The sequence below is a fragment of the Gossypium raimondii genome, chromosome 10, assembly GCF_025698545.1.
Source record: "Gossypium raimondii isolate GPD5lz chromosome 10, ASM2569854v1, whole genome shotgun sequence".
Taxonomy (NCBI): Eukaryota; Viridiplantae; Streptophyta; class Magnoliopsida; order Malvales; family Malvaceae; genus Gossypium; species Gossypium raimondii.
This window is the reverse complement of record NC_068574.1, coordinates 56,818,927-56,840,141: the sequence shown is the minus strand read 5'-3', so window position 1 is coordinate 56,840,141 and position 21,215 is coordinate 56,818,927. Positions and strand designations below refer to the sequence as shown.

Here is a 21,215-nt window from a genome sequence, read left to right as displayed (position 1 = left end):
TTAATTATTTTAAGTTATATTTAATATAAAACTTTTATAGCTATTAAATATTTTTTAATAAAATTTTAACAAGCCCATAAATTGAAATTCAAATATTAATTAATATATTAATAAAATTTCAATCTAAATTTTTTAACAAATTAACCTATTAAATATTATATTACAAAGCTTAAAAATAATTATATTTTGATATTATAAAAGTTATGTTATTTAACTAATGTTTTATTATGTTATCAATTATGTATTATAATAGCATTTTACTACAATTTTGCTAGTTGCTATTAATCATTTACTAATGTTTTATCAATAATTTATTTTATTATTTTATTAATCATATATTATTTTTATATACGTCATAACGGTTTATAGGTCCTCTAGACGATATTTTGAAAATATGGACTCCCCACCAATTTTTTTAATTAGGTGTGATCGATCACTTAAGTATATTTTTAATAAAATTTTAAAATTAAATTAAAATTTATTGAGAAGATAATTTTTTGCCTATAAAATAGAAATTGAGTACAGTTACGCATAAGGAAAGTATTAGCACCCTCACACGCCTGTTTAAAAAACGATGCCTTTTAATTAAGTGTTATTCTTAGTTTTATGTAGATCTGATCATGGGTTGGGCCGTCCAACCTGACTCGAAAGCTCGCCCGAAAATGGGAGGGTTTGGACAACAATATAAGCTTGAAAAATGGGCTTAGACAAAAAAATGAGGCCTATTTTCTAAATAGCTCAGGCCTCGTGTAAGAGTTTTTAGCCCAGCCCAACCCAAATAAATTAACTATTTTTAATAAAAAATTATATTGCTGTTTTTTTTTTTGGTGTTGTTGTTGCTATTTTTGTTGTTTGGGTGTTGTTTTTTTGTGCATTTTTTGCTATTGTTTTGTATGTTATTTCGTTGTCGTTTTTAATATTAGTTGGATATTGTAGAACTTATGTTTTATGGTTAATTTTGCTATTATTTTAGTTGCAACTATCTTAGTATTAAAATTTTTAATGTATTTTTAATCTGTTTTTTTTTGTTTTAATATTTTTAAGTGTACTTGATATATTATAGTTTTAATTTTTTTTATATATAATAAAATAATCTAAAAAATTAATGCGGACTGGGCTCAATTTTTGTTTCTATAATTTGAGTTAAGCATGGATAAAATTTTATGCCCATTTTTTGAGCCGAGTCAGGTCCAAGCTTAGAGAACGGACCTAAAATATTTAATTTATTAAATATTACAAAACTGCACTAAAACTATTATAAAATTTTTAAAAAACAACACATTTTAGAAACATCGGAGAACATGGACTAAATTTATAACTTTACACGTAATACAAGACTAATAGCGAATTTAATTAAACAAATTTAATTGTTATATTTTGGACCAATATTAAAATTCAAAATCAAAAGTATAAGAACTCAAATTAATCTATTCAAAATACAATGACTGAAAAATGATCAAATTAATGTATAAAAACTAAATCCACAATTTACACATAATACAGAAATATATAACAGAATTTTAACTAAATAATTCATTAGAAATAAAATTAATAATAACTTTTATTATATTTATAAAAAAAAATATTTTCAAATTGTGATGTCGAATTAAGATTCGCTCTATTATTTTTTCATTCAGTAATATTAAATCAAATTATCAATGGTGATTAAACATGGTGTCCCTATCTCTACAAATTTGCTTCAATTTTTTTTCCCAAAATTGCTTTTTAGTCACTATGATAACATGTAAGCTTGACTCTAACGTAGTCTGGGAGTGTGGTTGTCCAAGACCCAAAATTAGAAGAGGTTTAAAATATTGTGTATTAACCAAAAAAATATTTATGAATATGTTTTATAATTTTTGTAAGACGACTCTAATTTATTATTTCGTTTAAAGTCCAAAAAATGTCGAAAACTGACCTGATAACATGTGGATGCAATTATTAAGATTTAAGAAATGCAATTTGGTAATTTCCATCTTTCTCAAATTCCAAAGAAGGGAAGAGCATAAATTCACTTATTAAATTGGATTCATGGGACCAGATAATTATCAATGCTGTTCTACTCTGTTTTTGCTTTGAATCTTGCCCAAAATCATGTCTGTGTTCATTTTATTGTATCTTACTCTAATTTTAGATTAAGTTCATGTTCAAATGATTGGAATAATTTATGATGTGAGGTTTCCTGTTGCCTAATGTTCTTTTGTTCCGTTGCTAGGTTGGAAAATCCCCAGATTTGGTACAATGTTTTGTTGAATGTTATAAAAATTAAACCGGGTCAATTTTTGTTCATAGTGATAAATCGCTCGATTCTTAATTCAACGGTCACTAATTTTACTATTTATTTATTGAATTTAGTGCATGTAATATATTAATAAAAAAAGGAATTTTAATTTTAACTAATAAAATAAATATATCAACTAGTACTTTTCTCTAAATTGACTTTAAAATATACTTGTTTAACAAAATTGTTGGAAGTTTTTCCCTTTTATATATTTATAATAATATTAAAATTTTGACTAAATTGGTATTAGAGTTAATTAGATATTAGTTCAAGAGTTAATATTTAGTATATTTTTATTCCACAAACAGTTTTAAAAAATTTTATGTGTCTCTTTTATTAAATATTTATTTTTTAATATTATATTATATTATACTTTTATAAGACACTTGTCTCGACTATATTTATGGAGTCTAACAATTTTATTGACAGATGTATCAAATATTATTCTTTAATTCAATTAAAAATGTCAAATATATCTTAAAATTATATAGCATATAATTAAAAATAGGATATAAAAGTAATTTAATAAATTTTAATTTTTTTACAATTAAAAAAACCTGATAAACAAATTTAATGTTATTTGACTCGGTAATAAAATTACTAAAAAAGTCAAATTCTCATTATAGCATTCTTTATCAACACGTAATTTGGTTTGAAAAAATTACCCATTTAAGATATTCTTTTCTTTTATCTTTATCGTGACTTAAAAATATATTTTTTAATTTTATTTATTTCAATATATAATTATTTAAAAATTATTATTAAAATTCGATTGAGTCTTGGTTTAATTAGTATACGCATTGTTACTAACGCATAAAGATGTGAGTTTGAGTCATTAAAACACATTATTCTCCTATTTATGAATTAAAAGTCAAAAAATTATAAATAAATATTATATAAAATATATATAATCAAAACTATAATAAAATTATATCTATTACTTCCCAATACTCATCATATAAGACATAACGATTATATTTAAAAAAAAATCAATAAACAAATCTCTTTACCTACTGTAAAAGCAATCTATTACTCATCACATGGAATTTGCTTAATTCGGTATTGAAGAACGTGCCAATGATGACACCTAATTAAGGCCAATAAATTTAATTAGATAAGTGGTTAAGGCATATATCACTTTCATCATGGTTTTAGCTATAAGATAAAAATATGTGTATTTTCTTGTTACTATTCACAAACACAAAAATATTGGGTTTTAAGATTTATCATCCCTAATTATATTTGTGATTCAATTTTGGTATATATCGTTTTTAGTCTAATTGATTTAAAATCATTTTCAAGATTAATATTTTAGTCGGCTTTTAATTTAATTAATCTAACTAACCAATTTAGTTCAAACAATATTATCTATGTTTTATTTTTATACAGTAAATATCTACACTATATGTAAATTAGCTGATTAAATTGATATCAAAGATTAACTCGAGAACAATTTAACTGTGAAATTATTAAAATATTCTTATTTTAAAGGGTAATTAATATTATTATAAATATATTTTATATTTTCATACTTTTTATATAATCGTCAAATAAAATAATTAAAAATATTCTGAGATTTAGGTATGATTGATAGTACTAATAAATAGTATTTTAATGAAAAATATCATAAAATAATCTAATTTATATAATAAAGTATTACTGTTAAAAATAAATAAACAAAATGATAAAAAATAAAGATCCAACATTAAATGTCTATTAATGGAAGGTGAAAGGAGCTTTTACCGTATTAAAACGTTAATTATAAGTGGTCCAATGATAAAATGTTGCGTCGATATGGTGAAACTATTTTTCAAATGAAACAGCTGTGTTATAATATTCATAAAATAAAGGTGTGGACCATTTGCTTGTTTTAAGTCGATGTGTTTGTGGTTGGTTGATATGCCAACTAGACTGACCACTCAACTTTTTGTTAATTTAAAATGGTTTTCCATTAAAACGAAAAAACATCCAATCCATCATTTTCAAATATCTTTAGATTTCAACAGAATTGAAAAATAATCCTCGATTGTGACGTACAAGTTTTATATTATTAGATCATTGAATATTCATCGTTTATTGAGTTAAAGTAGGTTTGAATAGATGCTATATTTATCTGTTTTTAGTGTTAAAATAATAATGATGATAAGATTAGATATTATAATAATATTGTAGTGTGAGATAAGAAGTAAACTAAATACACTGCATTGTACCTAATTACCTATCCAAACTTACCATTGGTAGAGTTGAAATTGTATGAAAAATTTAAAAGTAGATTTGGATAGTGGTGTGTTTACCTGTGATTAGTATAAAAACAAGGGTGACGGAGAGATTATATACTGTAAAGTGAGATAAAAAAAGCTAAATGTAACGCACCGTAACCCACCACTTATCCAAACTCACTCTAAAACTACTTAAATTTTCATAAAGTTTCACTTTTAAAGTTTGAATTTGATTCAAGATAAACATCGAAATATTTAAATAAAAGAAGGATTAAAAATGAATTGTAAATTGTAAAGAAGATTGAAGTGTAATTTTATAATTATATTAATTTATATTTTCAAAATTTTGAATGAACTAAATGAAATATTTACTCTTGAGGGTCAAGTATCCATTGTTGCCTAATAAAAGATTACTTCAAAACCAATGCTTGATTTCAAATTAATTTAATTATTTTATTTGAAAATTAATGATCTAAAAAATTTAACCCATAATTTATAAAAATTAATTAAATCAAATTAAAAACAAAATAAATCGATTTTTAATTTTTATAAATTTTTAATAATAGTTTTAATCAATTTAATCACCCTCTAATTTTAAAAATTTTGCGCATATTTCGACCGGTTCAATTGAAGAACCGAACTCAAGAAAACCATATAAAGCGGTAAACGCCGCGCCCGCCATTCTATACGTTCACGGTTCACGCATCTTATAATTTCTTTTAGTTTTTATCCTGATAACGTCACACTGGCGGGCCCCGGGCACCTGTTTCGATTTTCATTTTCACCTCATAATATATACGAAGCTTCCCCATCCTCAACTTGCGCCACGAAACGCAACCGCGCCTACGCCAACGGCCACTAAAACTGCTCGTTAAAAGAATCCCGTGGTTTCTCAATCATACGATGCTCCGATAGTGCGGGAATGGAGATAACCTACGCATCCTCGAGTGCCAGTGCGGGAATGGATATAACCTACGCATCCCCGAGTGCCGGCGACTTATTGCGCTCTTCGACCGCCGCTTCCGGATCCACTATGCCGACTCCTCGGACCATTAAAATCATCCCTCTACAGCATCCCGACACGTCGTCCTACGGCACCCCCGGTGGCTTCGGTAACAATTATTCTTCGTCTTCGTTGTGGCCTAATTCCTGGATTTCTCGGTACCGGGGGAAGATCAAAAGGATGACGTTTATTGATTGGATCGAGATGTTCCTCCCTTGTTGCCGTTGGATTCGGACGTACAGATGGCGGGAGTATTTTCAGGTTGATCTCATGGCGGGTACTACCGTTGGTATCATGCTTGTTCCTCAGGTGATCCTTTTTTTGCTGAGAAAATAAGGAAAAAAAGAAAGAAACGATTGGAAGGATAAAAGAAAATAGTAAAAAAAATAAAAACTGTTGTGTATACAGTATATAATGTTATATATTGAAATTGGTTCGTTTTCTTCAAAAACTGTGAAGCTTAAGCCTTAAAGCTTTGGTAATTAAGTTCAATTAAACCGACGTGCAGGATCTTTAATTCTTTGTTGAGTTTTTTTTTTCCTGTATTTTTTTGGCAACCAAACAGATTTTTCGGTGGTTTCCGTCGATTTCTAGTCCACCGAAAGGATTGTTCCTCTGTTTTCAATTGCGTAATTTTTTATTTCATCTGTGCTTAACTCATACGCGTATGGTTTTTAGATTTTAAACTTTTATCCTGTGGTCAAATCACAATAGAGCATAGATTCAGAATTTCCTGATTGGTTGAGTAATTTGATTGGATCTTTGGACTAATCTGATATCTACTCATCACTGATTTACTGCTTCTAATTGGTTGAATAATTTGATTGGATCAGTGATCTAGTTTGATGTCTATATTCAAGGATATTGCCAGGTCACATCACAGTAAAAAGAGAAACAATATTTACTTAATTACAAAATAATCAAAGTAAAAGGATCAGATTTTGCTTTAGCTGGATTTGCCTCTTCTCTTTGCTTTGGTAGTGCCAGAAGCATTGGATTCTAAATGCATGGCTTTGGCAAGTTCCTGGAATTGAATGGATATCTATTTTTGTGGTACAAAAGATGGCCTTTTTTATGCTTATTTATGTATTTTAGGACTCTATCTATTTGTTGAAGTTATCAAGTGGTATATGGATTTATGACATGGGGTTTTTTATTGTTTCTTGAATTTGTCAACAGGCAATGTCATATGCAAAATTAGCTGGGCTTGAACCAATATATGGGCTCTGTAAGTTTCTACCAAATCAAATTATTCTGGATTCTGTTTATACTAAAGATGTTTGTTATGAAATAATGGAGTGGTTTTGCTACTCAGATTTACACATTGTTGCATATATTTCTTGGTGAAAGAGTAGAAAATGGGACTAAGAACTCAGAACACGACATCACACTCTTAGTTTCTATGTTAGGATATCAGCTACACATGGTACTCAAATAGAGAAATGCACATTTAGTATATAATGATATATTCTTTTATTGAAAACTTCACTGTTGCTATTGTTTAATATATACCTTTGTTTGGGAAGTTCTTTTTTTTTTTTCCTGTTATATGACAGATTATTGTCTTCTTAAACACTTTAGAACTCGATCAGTTTATTTTTAATCTTGTTCACAATGACTATGTGGTTTTGGCAAGGCAGACTCTGGATTTGTGCCAATATTTATCTATGCCATATTTGGGTCATCTCGGCAGCTGGCAATTGGTCCAGTTGCATTGGTTTCCCTCCTGGTCTCCAACGTGTTAAGTGGAATTGCCGAGTCATCAGATGCATTATACACAGAACTTGCTATATTGTTGGCACTGATGGTTGGGATCCTGGAATGCATAATGGGGCTATTGAGGTAGTGCTGATCTTTTTTGTCATCTAAATTTTGCTTTTGCTTTCGCATGTTCTCTTTCCTGCCATCCTAGATAGTTATCATCTGTCTGGATATTTGGACTGGGTTTGATCTTCTTAAAAAACCATCACCAAATGTCAAGAGGTTGCAAATTTGAGTCTTAATGTAACCATCTTTAGAACGTAAAATGCCATTGGCAAATATTGGACCGTCTTACGGTTTTCAAACATTAATTGAGGGTAAAATTAGATTCATCAACAAACCATGCCATGCGGGTATTAACTTTGTTCCTATATGAACAAGTTTTAGATGAATTACTATGTTTTAACCAACTATTTCACATTAAGCTTAACCTTTTTAATATTGGTTGACAGAACTAGGGAATGGGGGGGCTTATGCATTTTTGTTGAAAATCGTACTTTTTTTCTTGACTTTAAAGAGGTTATTCTACATTTTAAAAAAGAAAAGAAAAAGGATAAATGGAGAATTATTATCTAGAACGTCTTTCTACATTATGTTACCATCATCTCTTCCATTTACCTTGCCTATAGACCGGAAAGTTTTCATCTACTTTTGCCCCCTTTTCCAGGCTTGGATGGCTCATTCGTTTCATTAGTCATTCTGTGATTTCTGGCTTCACTACGGCTTCAGCTGTTGTGATTGCTTTATCTCAAGCAAAATACTTCTTGGGGTATGACATTGATCGAAGCAGCAAGATTGTGCCAGTAATTAAGAGCATAATAGCTGGATCAGATGAGGTAGTCTTTACATGCCCAAGTGGTATTTAATTTACAGTAATATATGTTCATGTTGATGCATTGATTAAAGAAGGCATTATCCTTGTCACTGGCATATATAGTCATCTAAACTTCTAAATGTATAATTCGCAAATTCATTCCAAATTCAGAAGTTGTCATACATTCTCATCATTTAAGAAAATTTTGTATACTTCCAAGTTTTGTCTTGCAGTTGAAAGAGTTTTGTTTTCCTGTTAACTGTGTTCACATGTTGGGCATGACTGTTTCTCTTTCAATTTGAATAGCTACAGTTGTTGGCCCAACCATGGGTGACATAATCATAATTTTTTTTTTCTTTGATAGATCATAAACTGTAGGAATTTTAACTGCGAAGGGGTTTTGGCTTTGAGCTTGCTTTTATGGTGAATTGTGTGTTAATTGTCCTTTGCTCTTTATTTGGTTGCATTCCTTATTGTAAATTGTACTTGGAGAAGCATCTATTATTCTCCTTCAACTTTGGTAAGTGTGTTATCCTTTCTGTTGCAACTCATTCATTCCTTTGTTTAACCTCAGGTGGTGTTTTCCTTTTGTAGTTCTCATGGCCCCCTTTTGTAATGGGATCTACAATTCTTGCTATAATTCAGACTATGAAGTTTCTGGTACCAGAACTCTTTCCTTCTCTCTGCCCCCTTAGACCCAACCCAACTTTCCCTTCTATCTTTCTCTTAAAATGTGTTCTTTTTTTGGTTATACATTTGATATCTCATTCGTAGGGAAAATCAAGGAAGCACTTGAGGTTCTTGCGAGCAATGGGTCCCCTGACAGCAGTTGTTCTGGGTACAACTTTTGTCAAGATATATCATCCATCATCTATAACTTTGGTGAGAAAAATATAAAGTAAATTCAAATTATTGGATATTAATCAGGCACATAGTCACAAGAACACTATAGCTTAGTTCAGTCAAGTGATAATTGGTGCTTATATTTATGTGAAAAATGACATTCTCATGGAAAAGGTGATAAAGAATGCTGTACTGTTGATCTTTAGGTTGGAGATATACCTCAGGGCCTTCCCAGCTTTTCTATTCCTAAAAGTTTTCAGTATGCAAAGTCTTTAATTTCCACGGCAGTTCTCATTACTGGTGTTGCCATCTTGGTAAGGAATCCTATGGATCATTCAACAAAGAATACATACTTCCAAATAGAGTTTGAATTTGTGACTTCTAATGGTTATATGTCACTTATTAATCTTAGGAATCTGTTGGGATTGCCAAAGCATTAGCAGCAAAAAATGGGTATGAGCTGGATTCAAATCAAGAGGTATATATTGTGAAAATGTAGCACAACTCCCTCTATAGTTGCTTCTATAATAATTAACTTTTTTCTCTGCTTTTCTTTCCTGTATGAAATCACTCTTGTATGTTAACATTCCCCCATGTCTAGGTATACCCTGCACAAGGTCAGACCGTCCAGGTCTATACTCCTATAAGCTAGTATTCAATCTAGGGCTTTTTTTTTTAACAGTACCTGATTTCCACATTTAGAACTAACGGAATGCCAGTAGCAATATCTAAAATCTTCCCTCTCAATCTCCTGGTGTATATGCTTCCTGTCAACATTCAAATTTAAATGTGTTCCTTGCTGTAGATCGCTAGGTTAAAAAGATCATTTTTACTTGGAACTAATTACTTAATGGATATACTGTTGTCAGTATACATGATGGATGATATACTGCTATATTTTACCATTTATGAGGACTGCAAATTCAACAGGTTTCCCAAAATGAATATGATGTCTCAATTGCATAGCTTAGTTTTAGTTTTGTTTACATTTAGGGAAGCTAGTAGTAAGATATAGTGTTTTCCAAATTTCCTTCAAAGGAAGGCTGTAATGAAATTTTCTTCTCTGTCAACAGTTGTTTGGTCTTGGTGTTGCCAATATCTTTGGGTCATTCTTTTCAGCATACCCCACAACAGGTGAAAGTTCTTCCTGACCCTATGTACCGAAATATTAACTCTTGATGCAGTGTTCAACTGTTTCTGTTGCTAGTGTTCTACTCTAATTCTTAGAATTTGTTTACTGAAATTTTTGTTGCAAACTCTAGTTAATTGAATTTTTTGTTTGTATTTTGTAGGTTCCTTCTCCAGGTCAGCTGTGAATCATGAGAGTGGTGCAAAAACTGGTTTATCTGGAATAATATCAGGAACCATAATGTGTTGTGCTCTTTTGTTCTTGACTCCATTATTTGAATACATACCACAGGTAAGTTCTGAAGTATGTACGATTTATATGTTGGTATTATGACCATTTATGTTGCACCTGCCATAATGCCTTCCTTTCCTTTTTTTCCCCCTCACCACATGAGTTGTACTGCTCGATTTAATTTTAGCAATTGGTGAGGTTTACTGTGAATGCTAACCATAGGTGTCTACACTTCATCTTCTTTGCAGTGTGCTTTGGCTGCTATAGTAATCTCTGCTGTTATAACCCTGGTAAGCAAAGACACAAGCCTTTGTTGAAACATTTTTCAAGCTAGATTATGCCACATTTACGCTTCAGTCGATGTTGGACCATACAATTTGCAGTTTGCAATATGTATTAAATCAACTGGAGTAAAGAGTAATCAATATCCTGCAAAGTTATTGATTGTTTAATTGTGTACCTTTGGTTAAAATTTTTTTTTTCTTCATGTTAATGATTTCAGGTGGATTATGAAGAGGCAATATTCTTATGGCGTGTAGATAAGAAAGATTTTCTTCTTTGGACCATTACAACTACTACAACACTGTTTCTCGGAATCGAGATTGGTGTCCTTGTTGGGGTAAGTACTTTTAAAACTATTTGCCTTACATATGTTGATTTTCTTTGTGCCAATCAACAATATATTTTTCAGTATTTCACATTTACATGCTACTATTACGAATCTATAATTATACACACAGTTCTGCCAAAATATTTTACCCTGTAAAACTAGTCAGCTTTACTTGTGTCTAATATCTTTTCTGGAAACAATTCATCCATCAACTCTGAAGCCCAAAGGTTGAATTATGCCTCATGATCTTAGTCTCATATCTGGTATAATTTTATTGTGTTTTGACATTTCAGGTAGGCGTCTCACTTGCCTTCGTCATTCACGAATCAGCGAATCCGCATATTGGTGAGTGAATCGAACATCACCTATACCATGTCTCTAATAAATTGTCATGTCTTGCACTTTTTCTGAACTAGATCCAAGATGATTACTGTACTCTCTTGTCCTCGTAATTTACGACGATAACTTACTTCCATCATCTCTAACAAACTCAGTGCCTTGACATTATCTATCAGGATCGATCCTCTTATCATCTCTGCTCTGCACAATTATATAATCCATTGTAAAACTCTAATCTTATCCCTTTACTGGCATTGCAGCTGTCTTGGGGCGTCTTCCTGGCACCACTGTTTATAGGAACATTCAGCAGTATCCAGAAGCATATACTTACAATGGAATTGTGATTGTTCGCATCGATGCTCCTATCTACTTTGCGAACATAAGTTACATCAAAGACAGGTGAATGTTCATGCTTTCCTCATTACATAAACTGGCTTTGGCACCTTGTTGTATCTGTGAATTTCCTTTTCCAGTTTCCTTTTACTGGATTGTACTTTTGATTTCCCAATTTGAGAATTTAAATTCACAAATTGTTGATTCCCCTGTTAGGTTACGAGAATATGAAGTTGTGGGTGATAAATCGACCAAACGTGGACCAGAAGTTGAACGAATTTATTTTGTAATTTTGGAGTTGGCACGTAAGTGTTAGTCGTACCATGAAATATACTCGTAATCATAAGATCACATTTTGTGCCAAATGTCAGAAAGACTTTGCTTATGCTTTGGCAGCATCGGTATATCTAGCTATAATATTTTGATTCTACTGCAGCTGTAACATACATAGACGCTAGTGCTGTCCAAGCTCTGAAAGACTTGCACCAGGAGTACAAATCACGGGACATCCAGGTTGAGTAGTCGTAATTGATTAAACCCCGAATGTTTTAAACAGATTATGAGCTTTTACTTCAGAGTTTCTAAAGACTCATCCTTTTTCAGATAGCCATCTCAAACCCAAACCAGGAGGTTCTGTTGACCTTATCGAAAGCCGGTGTCGTTGAGATGATTGGTAAGGAATGGTACTTTGTAAGAGTGCATGATGCAGTCCAAGTTTGCCTCCAGCATGTTCAGACCATGTCTCCGAAAGCATCAGATCCTTCACATGAAAAATCAAGTTTCTTTCAGAGAATAATGAAACAGCGAAGGGAGGATATATCAGTTTCTGAGCTAGAATCGGGTAATAGTCAAATGCGTTCGGATTCAACACAGGATGACCCTCAATTGGAGCCATTGTTGTCTCGACGGTCTTGAAACTTGCTTGCATCCGAAGCAAACGTTTTGGATAATGCCATTTTTTTAACAAGGTGTTTCCGATATCCGATATGTTGTTCAATTGTTTACAATTTAGTTAAAAGATTAGGACCAAGAACTCCGATTCTTGTATGTATTGTTTGGAACATTATTGTACTACTACTAGTAGTTTAACTTATTTAGTAGCTGTATAAAGCTGCTTCTTGTACAAATTTTGATTCAATCTACTCATTTCATTTCTTATCTTCGTCCAGTATTCAAGTAAAACGCTTTTTAACTTGCCAAAAATCGATAACTGGGTAACTTACGAGACTTGTTCTGCTCGGTAAGAACGGAAAAATCGTTAATCTATGGCTAAAGCTTAAATCTAGTTCGTAAAACTTTTATCAGTCTGTTTAATTATCATGAAGCTAAAGCTTAGCCTAGTCGGATTATATGATCACTTTTATGAGGTTGTATACAGTAAGTTGGGAGTTTGAATTCAAGCATTCGTAATTCTACTCATATTCGTGAAAACCTCTTTTGTAATAAAAGAAAAAGTTGGCTTGATTATTAAGAATTAATTTTTTTCATACAAAGGAGCTAAATCAGTTTGTTGCACTAAAAGGGATGCCAAAAAAGAATACAGTTCACAAAAGGTAGAAGAAAAGTAAATTTTTTGTTGGTACGTTTGCATCCCACATCGCTGGGGAATAGCAACGAAGACTATGTTGGGCCTTATAAATTAAACCTGGCATGCAACTGAAAAACTTGCCTTAAACTAATGAGTAAGGAAAACAAAGCGAGTGGTGGGAGCTGCTCGCCGCGCCCAAACCTATAAGGTGCGCAAGAATTTGTGGAGGGGTAATAGGCTGGCCGAGTGTTGACGCTGCACTTACTTTGTGCAGAACTCACTTGTGCGGGCCTCCCAAATTATGGTCCCCAACCCCTAAGTCTTATTTGAAACTTTTATATGATCTCTTACTGGGCAAAGGATATAAGTAAAAGTAATGTGTATTTTAAAATATATATTTAAATGAGTCTGCAAAGAGTATTAAGAAAGAGTATTATATTTTTAAAATATATGTTTAAATGAAATATATGCAAGGTTTATTTATAATCTATAACAAAATTAAGTTCACTATATTTATTAGCTAAAATTATTTTTATTTTTCAAAAATTGTATTTGTTGATGTAAAATAAAATTATCATTTAAATAAAATTTTAAGATTTTTATTGTGAAATAATTAATATTAGAGCTATAAATAGCATTAAGTAGTTAGATATATTCAAGTAATATCTAAAAAATTAAAATAGAGATTTTAATATTAATAAGCAAGAGTTATATAAGAAAATGAAGAATTAAGCTGTAGTTTTTCAATATCTGATAATATTCGAACAATAAGTATCAAAGAGTGATCAAAGTCTAAAATTATATTAATTGACTGAGGATTGAGGATGGGGTAATATAATATTATGATACAATTTTTAAAATTTTCTTATAAGTTTATACTATTTAAAACAAGTATTCTTAAAATTGTTATTTATTTATTTGTTGTTCATTTGGTGCATATATAAAAGTTTAAATTTACAATTATTTTTATCTTAAATTTTGATTCTACTATTTTGATTCTACAACTAAATAATATATAATTTTATACCGGAAAAAGATTTTAATTAAGGTATTTTTATTTTATAAACATTTTCCCTATTTAAAAAAAAAACTATCCTTCAATAGTTTATCAACTATCCTTTTAACCTGCTTTCAAAAAAAAAAAAACTAAAACGATGCTTTTAACCGTTTATTTTTCTATCACAAAAGTTTATAAGTTTTTACCTAAAAAAATCTTATTTTAATAATTTAATTTACGATGATATTTTTTACATTTTTGTCCGACATCGCTGGGGAATAGCCAAGGTAGACAATGTATAATATTAAAACAATTAGTTATTTAATTTTTATTAATTATAAAAGTTAGCTTTTGCTTTTAAATTTATTTATAAGGACGAAAATTGGCAGACGGTATTATATACTAAATTTTGAGATCAACGAAAACAAAATCAATTGAGATAGATCTTAAGAAAATAAAATAAAAATAATATAAATTTAAAGAAATAGAAAATTTTTGAGTTCAATAATTATAAAAATAATTTTATTTGATATAAAATTAATAAATAATTATTATTTGATATAATATAACCTAAACATTATTATTAATAAAAATAAATTATAAAAATTAAAAACTTGTAAATAAAAAATAAATATATATACATCTTAAAATAATGTTCTGACTTAAATAAAAAATATAACTTTGTAATCATTCTCTTATAAAGCCAATTTGTTGTTTGCCGTTTGGTATCATGATTTTTAAAATTGAATTAATAGAATCGATTGCCTTGATTTAACATATATAAAAATATGATTTTGAAATTATTTTTAATTATTCAATCTATACTAAATTACTCTTAAAAATATATTTTTAATAATATAAGTTTTATTCATTTCAACTACTTGAAATATATTACTAATTAGTAATAATTAGGGATGTTCAATTCAGTTCAAATTAATTTAATTTGGTTAATCAATCGGTGGTCGAATTTAATTCGGTCGGAGGTCGATTAATGATTTTTTGAATTTCGTTATCAATTAATTCGATTTGAAATAAAATAATTAACCGAATTAATCAATTAATCGAAATATTTGTTATTTTCAAGACTTATGTAGTGTTGTCTTATTTTTGTTTTCACCTCCATTTTAAGTTTTTGAACTATTAAATAAAAGAAAATGAACATTAGCAACGTATTTTTTTTATGTTTTATACTTATTTTAACCAAAAGACAAAAAGTATATAAATTTTGGTTCGATTAATGTATTTGAAAAAACTTTAATTCGGTTAACACTAAAGATTACATTTTGGGTAATTCTATTAATAGAAATTTAGTTTTGACTGTTTGAACACCTCTAGTAATAATAGATAAAATTGTATCAATGATTTTTTATTTTTATTTGTTTGAACTACACAACTAAATATATTAATTATTAATAATAATTAATAATATGAAATTATAATGGTAATATTTGTTTAATTTTTTATTTTGTAATTTACACCTTGACTTGTCTTGTGATTTAATTAAATTTAATTATTATTAGTAATTTCTATAGTCCTCGTAAAAAAATTATTAGCATTGATAAGTTAGATTTATCTAAAAAATCATGATTGAAACAAAAGATTAAAATAGAAATTTTAAATGTATTTGGAATATTTTAATATTTATTTTTAAATTAGATTTTATATTAATTTTAGGACAAGATTCATAAATTTAATCTGAATATAAAATGTTAAAATTAGTTTTAATATTAAAACTAAAAATTAAATTAAGATTTTAACATTAAAATTAAAATTAAAATTAATTAAATAATTTTAATAAATTAAAACCACAATTTTTATTATCTATTATTAGTATACACATACAAATTAAATCAAACTCTAATATCAATTACTTATATTTTTCTTTGAAATATTTTATTTTTTGAATATTATATATTTTAATGATTTTTAATAATGATTACTTAAACTAATTATAAAAATAAAATATTTTATTTAATAATAAAATATAAACACGTATATTCATGTGCACCACACGGATTATCGAAAACTAGTATATTTTAATAATAGTAATAATGTTTCATGTTTTATACTATGTATGGTTTGAATTTTATCTCAACAAATTTTATTATAAAATATTTAATATCTTCTAATAAAACATTAAATAGCAAAAATATGTTTCTCCCAACAATTTTTATTATAGATATATTTTATATCTTCTAATAATTTTATAAATTTTTCAAAAAATTACATAGTTGAAATTACATCCTTATAATACGAGAAATGATTCTATGAAACAGCGATATTATCCATTTTAATAGTTTAATGCCACATTAACAATTTCATCTTGGATTTTAGAATTTTCATTTGGATTTAATTTTTTAGATGAAAATGCTTATATGGCATTAATCTATTAAAAGAAGGATACAATGACGTGACATCACTGTTTATTACAATCCTTTTCCAAATAGTACATAGAATTAATCTCTCTTTCTGTCATATATACCAAAGAAAATCTCCCATTCATAGATATTTCTTACCACTTATTTATTGATTAACCATAGCAAGGATAATGAAAGCTATAGGCTTAAACATTTGTGAAATGACTGGAACACCCAGTTTTCATCTAGTTTTCACAGCCTCTACACACTTTCATAGTTTATATGCTCTAGAAAGAGTTTGAAAAACCTAAAGCTTTTGAAGTAAAATTCATGCATTGACCTTCGGTGCCCATCCCTCGATCACATGTTCCTTCGCAGCCTTAGTTTTCACGAAAGATTCCCGACCGAAAATCGACTGCAAATGCAAGAAGATACAGGAAATGTCAGTCACGACATTCATAGATATATCATCGGTTAAAATGCATGTTGATGCTTTGACTCTTTAAGTACCCGTGTCCAGCACATACCCTGACATGGCTAAAATAAGACCAACTCCGAAAACGAAGGGCCTTCATTGGTTTAGTTATACCTCTAACTACAATATGCAGTACTAAGCTGAGTTGCTCATGTTTGACACCGATGTCCAACACTTATATAGATATATGTACGAGAATATAATTATCCAAGGGCCCCAAATTCACGGCAGAGCTTGAAAATTCCAACATATTCATACCAATACACTCAAATACGAGTAGACATTAAGGTTCTCTCCTTATACTCATTCATCGGACGACCGAAAAATACAGTCAATCCGGTACGATCATGCCCCATTATAGCGCAGGCTACATTTCCCGTATTTGAGTGCCACTTTCGGATATGGTACATTAAAATTTTCTAACTTTTTTTTTCATGTGTTTGAAGGGTTATATCCCCTTATATATTTCTGAGAATGTACCGGATATGGGTATTAGGCACAAGTTCTTTAAGAAAAAATGAAGAGTCAGAGCTACATGGAGCAAAGGTACTTATAATATATCATTACTACTAATTATGCATGTTTTAATACAAAACATGCTTTAAATAACTATAATAATAAACAAGGTTCACTTGTTAAATTGCTAAATCACTATATATATATATGATAGCAGTACAGCAGCATACCTTCATGTAATTGTGGACATAAGTCAAGCTTTCAGGAACAGTCCACTTCTTAAAATGGCCAAGTGTGATCTCGAGATGGTACAGCTTTGGTCCCAAACCTAAATCAACAGCCGTAATCTTTTCCCCAGCAATGAACGGCCCCTGATTCATAGTCCCATAAATTAGGATAAACTCACATGACAATCGATACGAAATAAGATCATGACTCTACAGACAGAGGCACATCAAATTTATTATCACTTACATGTCCCTTAAGATGTTCATCCAATGCTTTCAGTTCATTAACCAAATCCTGCTCTGATCCATTGTTTGCATCCTTGCTCTTCAAAAATGAGATAAAAGTACCAAATATTTTCGATCCACTGCGTCAAAAAAGTGATTAAAGATTAATAATCAGTCAGGAGATTTCGAGAACAAAATGGTTTCAGAACTTTTCTAAGAAAAATAAATGAATCCAATACGAGCAAAAAGATCAAAAAGAGAATCAGCTCTATTCCAAGCTATGTTACTCACACTTGTGCATGAGTATCCAACACAGGTATGGTTAAATTTTTCTAAATTTTTCCATATATTTATTGGATCCTTGAGAGGTCACATCCACGTGTCAAACATGAGTACCAGCAACAATGCTTTCAAGGTAATTATCCATATGGAATCAGCCAAAAGAGATAAAAGTACCATGGAAGCTCTTATAACTAAAAGTTCAATTGCATTTTGTCCCCTTCTACTAAAAAAATGAGCAAATTAGTTTTTGTACGTTAGATCAAAGAGCAAACTGGTCTTTTTGTTAAAAGTTCCGTCCATTTCTACTGGTCCCTGTATGTCAGAATGAGGTACATGTAGTTTTGTCAACCGTGCCAATTTTTAATAGTAGAAACGAAAGAAATTTTTAACAGAAAGAACCAGTTTGTTATTTTATCTAACGTATAAGGATTAATTAGTCCATTTTTTGAGTAAAGGGGATAAAATGCATCTGACTCCTAGTATAAGAGCCTTCATGGTACTTATACGAAACAATACTCCCAACATTTCAGTAGTCAAGTGACAACCGAAGCTATCAAATATTTTCAGACATAGCCTATGCTACTCGGTCTCGGGTGTAAGTGTCAGATACTGATATGTCTACAACATGGTTTCCCCTAAGGTTTTTCATATATTTTAAGTCCTAGAGGATCATATTCTCATCCTAAGTCCAACATTTGTAGGACATGGATATCAAAGACAATTATTCAACAACAACAACAAAAAAAAGAATCGGAGCAACATAAGACTACTTAACTCGGATAGTACAAGTAGAAACATGTAATAATGTTTAATATTTGTCATACAAATCAAAGCTTATAGAACTGTTAAAAGAGTACACAAAGTGAGCGACAAATGAAATGAAAGAAAAATAGAAGCATACACATGGGCAAATTCAGGGGGTGTTTTCAAAGAAGGCTCAGGGAACTTGTCTTCAATAATCCCAACAATCACATCAGAATCAGCCACCCATTTGTCATCAAACTTCACCACTGGTACCTTTCCTTCTGGACTTATCTCCAAGAACCTATCAAATGAACAAATAATAATAAATAAATAAAACATAAATTTCAATACCCATTTTTGCTTAAAATTCTAACCTCCCAAACTTCACAAATTTACAGCTACCCATTTGCTTAAACACAATAAACAACACATCATCACCAACAAACAAATATTAACAGTTTACAATTTTTTTAAAAAAAATTTATGAAGTATTACCATTGGGGTTTGTCACTGAGATTAACAAGGTTCAACTTGTAAGGAACCTTCTTTTCCTCCAAAGTAAGAAGAACCCTTTGGCAGAATGGACCTGGAAAACAAATTTACAAAAAAAGGGGGGGGCGCAAAATAACATTGAATTCAAACTCAAAAACCCAGAAACAAAATCACCCCCAAAAAAACATAACATGATTCTTTTTACAACGATAAGGATATATATATATATATACAGAGAGAGAGAGCATACAATCTCCAAGAATATCAGGGGCACCAGCAGCAGCTTTCACACAGATCTCTAAAGCCATTTTTTCCTCTAGAGAAAAATTTGAGAATCAAGAAATGATCTTTTCTGTTTTGAAGAGCAGATATGGCAATGGTAAAATAAATGGCAAATTGTCATAAATTCCAAAATTAGAAGGTTTTGGGCAATGTGGACATAATATATAAAATATCATAAATAGTTATACACCATAAGTACAGTAACTCATCTTATATATTATAAAAATAATATACTTATTCATAAAAATATTATAATTTTTTATCATAACTTATTTATAAAAAAAACAACTTTTAAAAATTATGGCAAAATTATATTATTTATAAGAAGTGTTATGAAAGTTTATTATAATTTATATTTTTTTCTTTATAAAGGTTATATATTATAAATTTTATATTATTTTTACTTAATTTACATATTATAAATTTTATATAATTTTTCTTTTTATTTTATTAGTAATTATAGTATCAACTACTTTTTAGATTAACATAATACATATAATGATTATATTTTTATTTTTATTACTTTTAAAAAATTATTTTTATGATACTAATATTTTTAAAATTATAAAATATGTGACTGCATAATTACAATTTGTACTACCAAACACGACATACTAAATTACGATATAATTACACTTTATCAAGAAAACACGCCTAGAAGATTACAATTCTTTATAATTATAATAGAATGCAATTACTAATATCATAATTACTCTTTCATCCAAGTACTAAAATAGTAATAATAAAGAAGCTAATTTGATGAAATTCTTACCTTCCAAATATATTCACCATTTTTAAAACTATTTTATAGAGTTTCTTTTAATATCTTTGTTTGTAAAATTTACACTCAATGATAAATTTTCCTTACATTTTATTAAATACAATGTAAAGAAATTGGCTAAAAGTATTATTTAAAATTCTTTCCCATATAAAATATTTCTTTAATTTTTATATATATTTAATCAGTTAAACAAAAATATATTAACTTTTTAAAATAAATTAAAGAAATGGTCATTAAAGTATTACCCGCATTCTATTTTTGTCATTGAACTTTTAAATTTTTATTTTATTTTGGTCACTAAACTATACGAATCAAAGATTTTTGTCACCAAATATTAACACCATTTGAAATTTGATAAAAGTGTTGACGTGAATTTTTTATTGGTTTAATAACAAATTTATCCTCTAATGTTTACACATTCTATTAATTTGATTCTAAATATTTAAAAGATTCAACAAATTTAGCCCTCATTTTTACAAAATTTATCATTTTAATTCAAAATTTAAAAATCAATAAATTTAGCTCTTGATATTTACAAAATAAAAATTTTTATTTAAAAGATGTTGTATTTCTTTTAAAAACCCATAACCCAAACCTAAATATACTAAAAGAAAAAAAAATTATCAGCACCATGAGCTAATCTCTCAAATCTAAAACGAGACTTTAACTTTGGGTTAACCCCAAAACAAAACAAGGCCTAAAAGTAAGTATAGCAAATGCTATTGATTCCTCTACCCATTTGCTAAACACACAAATTTGAACAATTTTATAAACAACTAGTAGCAGTACTAAAAAATCATTAATAC

The 21,215-nt window shown here is 29.2% G+C and overlaps 2 protein-coding genes and 1 non-coding gene across 3 annotated transcripts; 2 read left to right on the top strand and 1 right to left on the bottom strand.

Moving 5' to 3' along the window:
• Positions 1–5,244: 5,244 nt before the first annotated feature.
• Positions 5,245–12,721, top strand: LOC105776801 (probable sulfate transporter 4.2). Its single transcript, XM_012599713.2, has 17 exons — positions 5,245–5,812; positions 6,683–6,731; positions 7,144–7,345; positions 7,932–8,100; positions 8,673–8,738; positions 8,853–8,960; positions 9,128–9,235; positions 9,334–9,399; positions 9,995–10,055; positions 10,214–10,341; positions 10,530–10,571; positions 10,784–10,900; positions 11,185–11,236; positions 11,491–11,629; positions 11,780–11,868; positions 12,000–12,076; positions 12,167–12,721. Exons 1-17 carry the CDS (start codon positions 5,423–5,425, stop codon positions 12,476–12,478), a joined length of 2,175 nt encoding a protein of 724 aa, XP_012455167.1. The 5' UTR covers positions 5,245–5,422; the 3' UTR covers positions 12,479–12,721.
• A 507-nt stretch (positions 12,722–13,228) lies between these two features.
• On the top strand, positions 13,229–13,387 carry LOC128034160 (U12 minor spliceosomal RNA). Its single transcript, XR_008190292.1, has one exon. It is a non-coding gene; the product is annotated as a U12 minor spliceosomal RNA (small nuclear RNA).
• Positions 13,388–16,565: 3,178 nt separating this feature from the next.
• Positions 16,566–19,764, bottom strand: LOC105776802 (glutathione S-transferase DHAR2). The gene is made up of 6 exons (XM_012599714.2): positions 19,597–19,764; positions 19,350–19,440; positions 19,012–19,155; positions 17,851–17,968; positions 17,607–17,747; positions 16,566–16,860 (listed from the first exon to the last, which is right to left on the bottom strand). Exons 1-6 carry the CDS (start codon positions 19,652–19,654, stop codon positions 16,774–16,776), a joined length of 639 nt encoding a protein of 212 aa, XP_012455168.1. The 5' UTR covers positions 19,655–19,764; the 3' UTR covers positions 16,566–16,773.
• Positions 19,765–21,215: the final 1,451 nt, after the last annotated feature.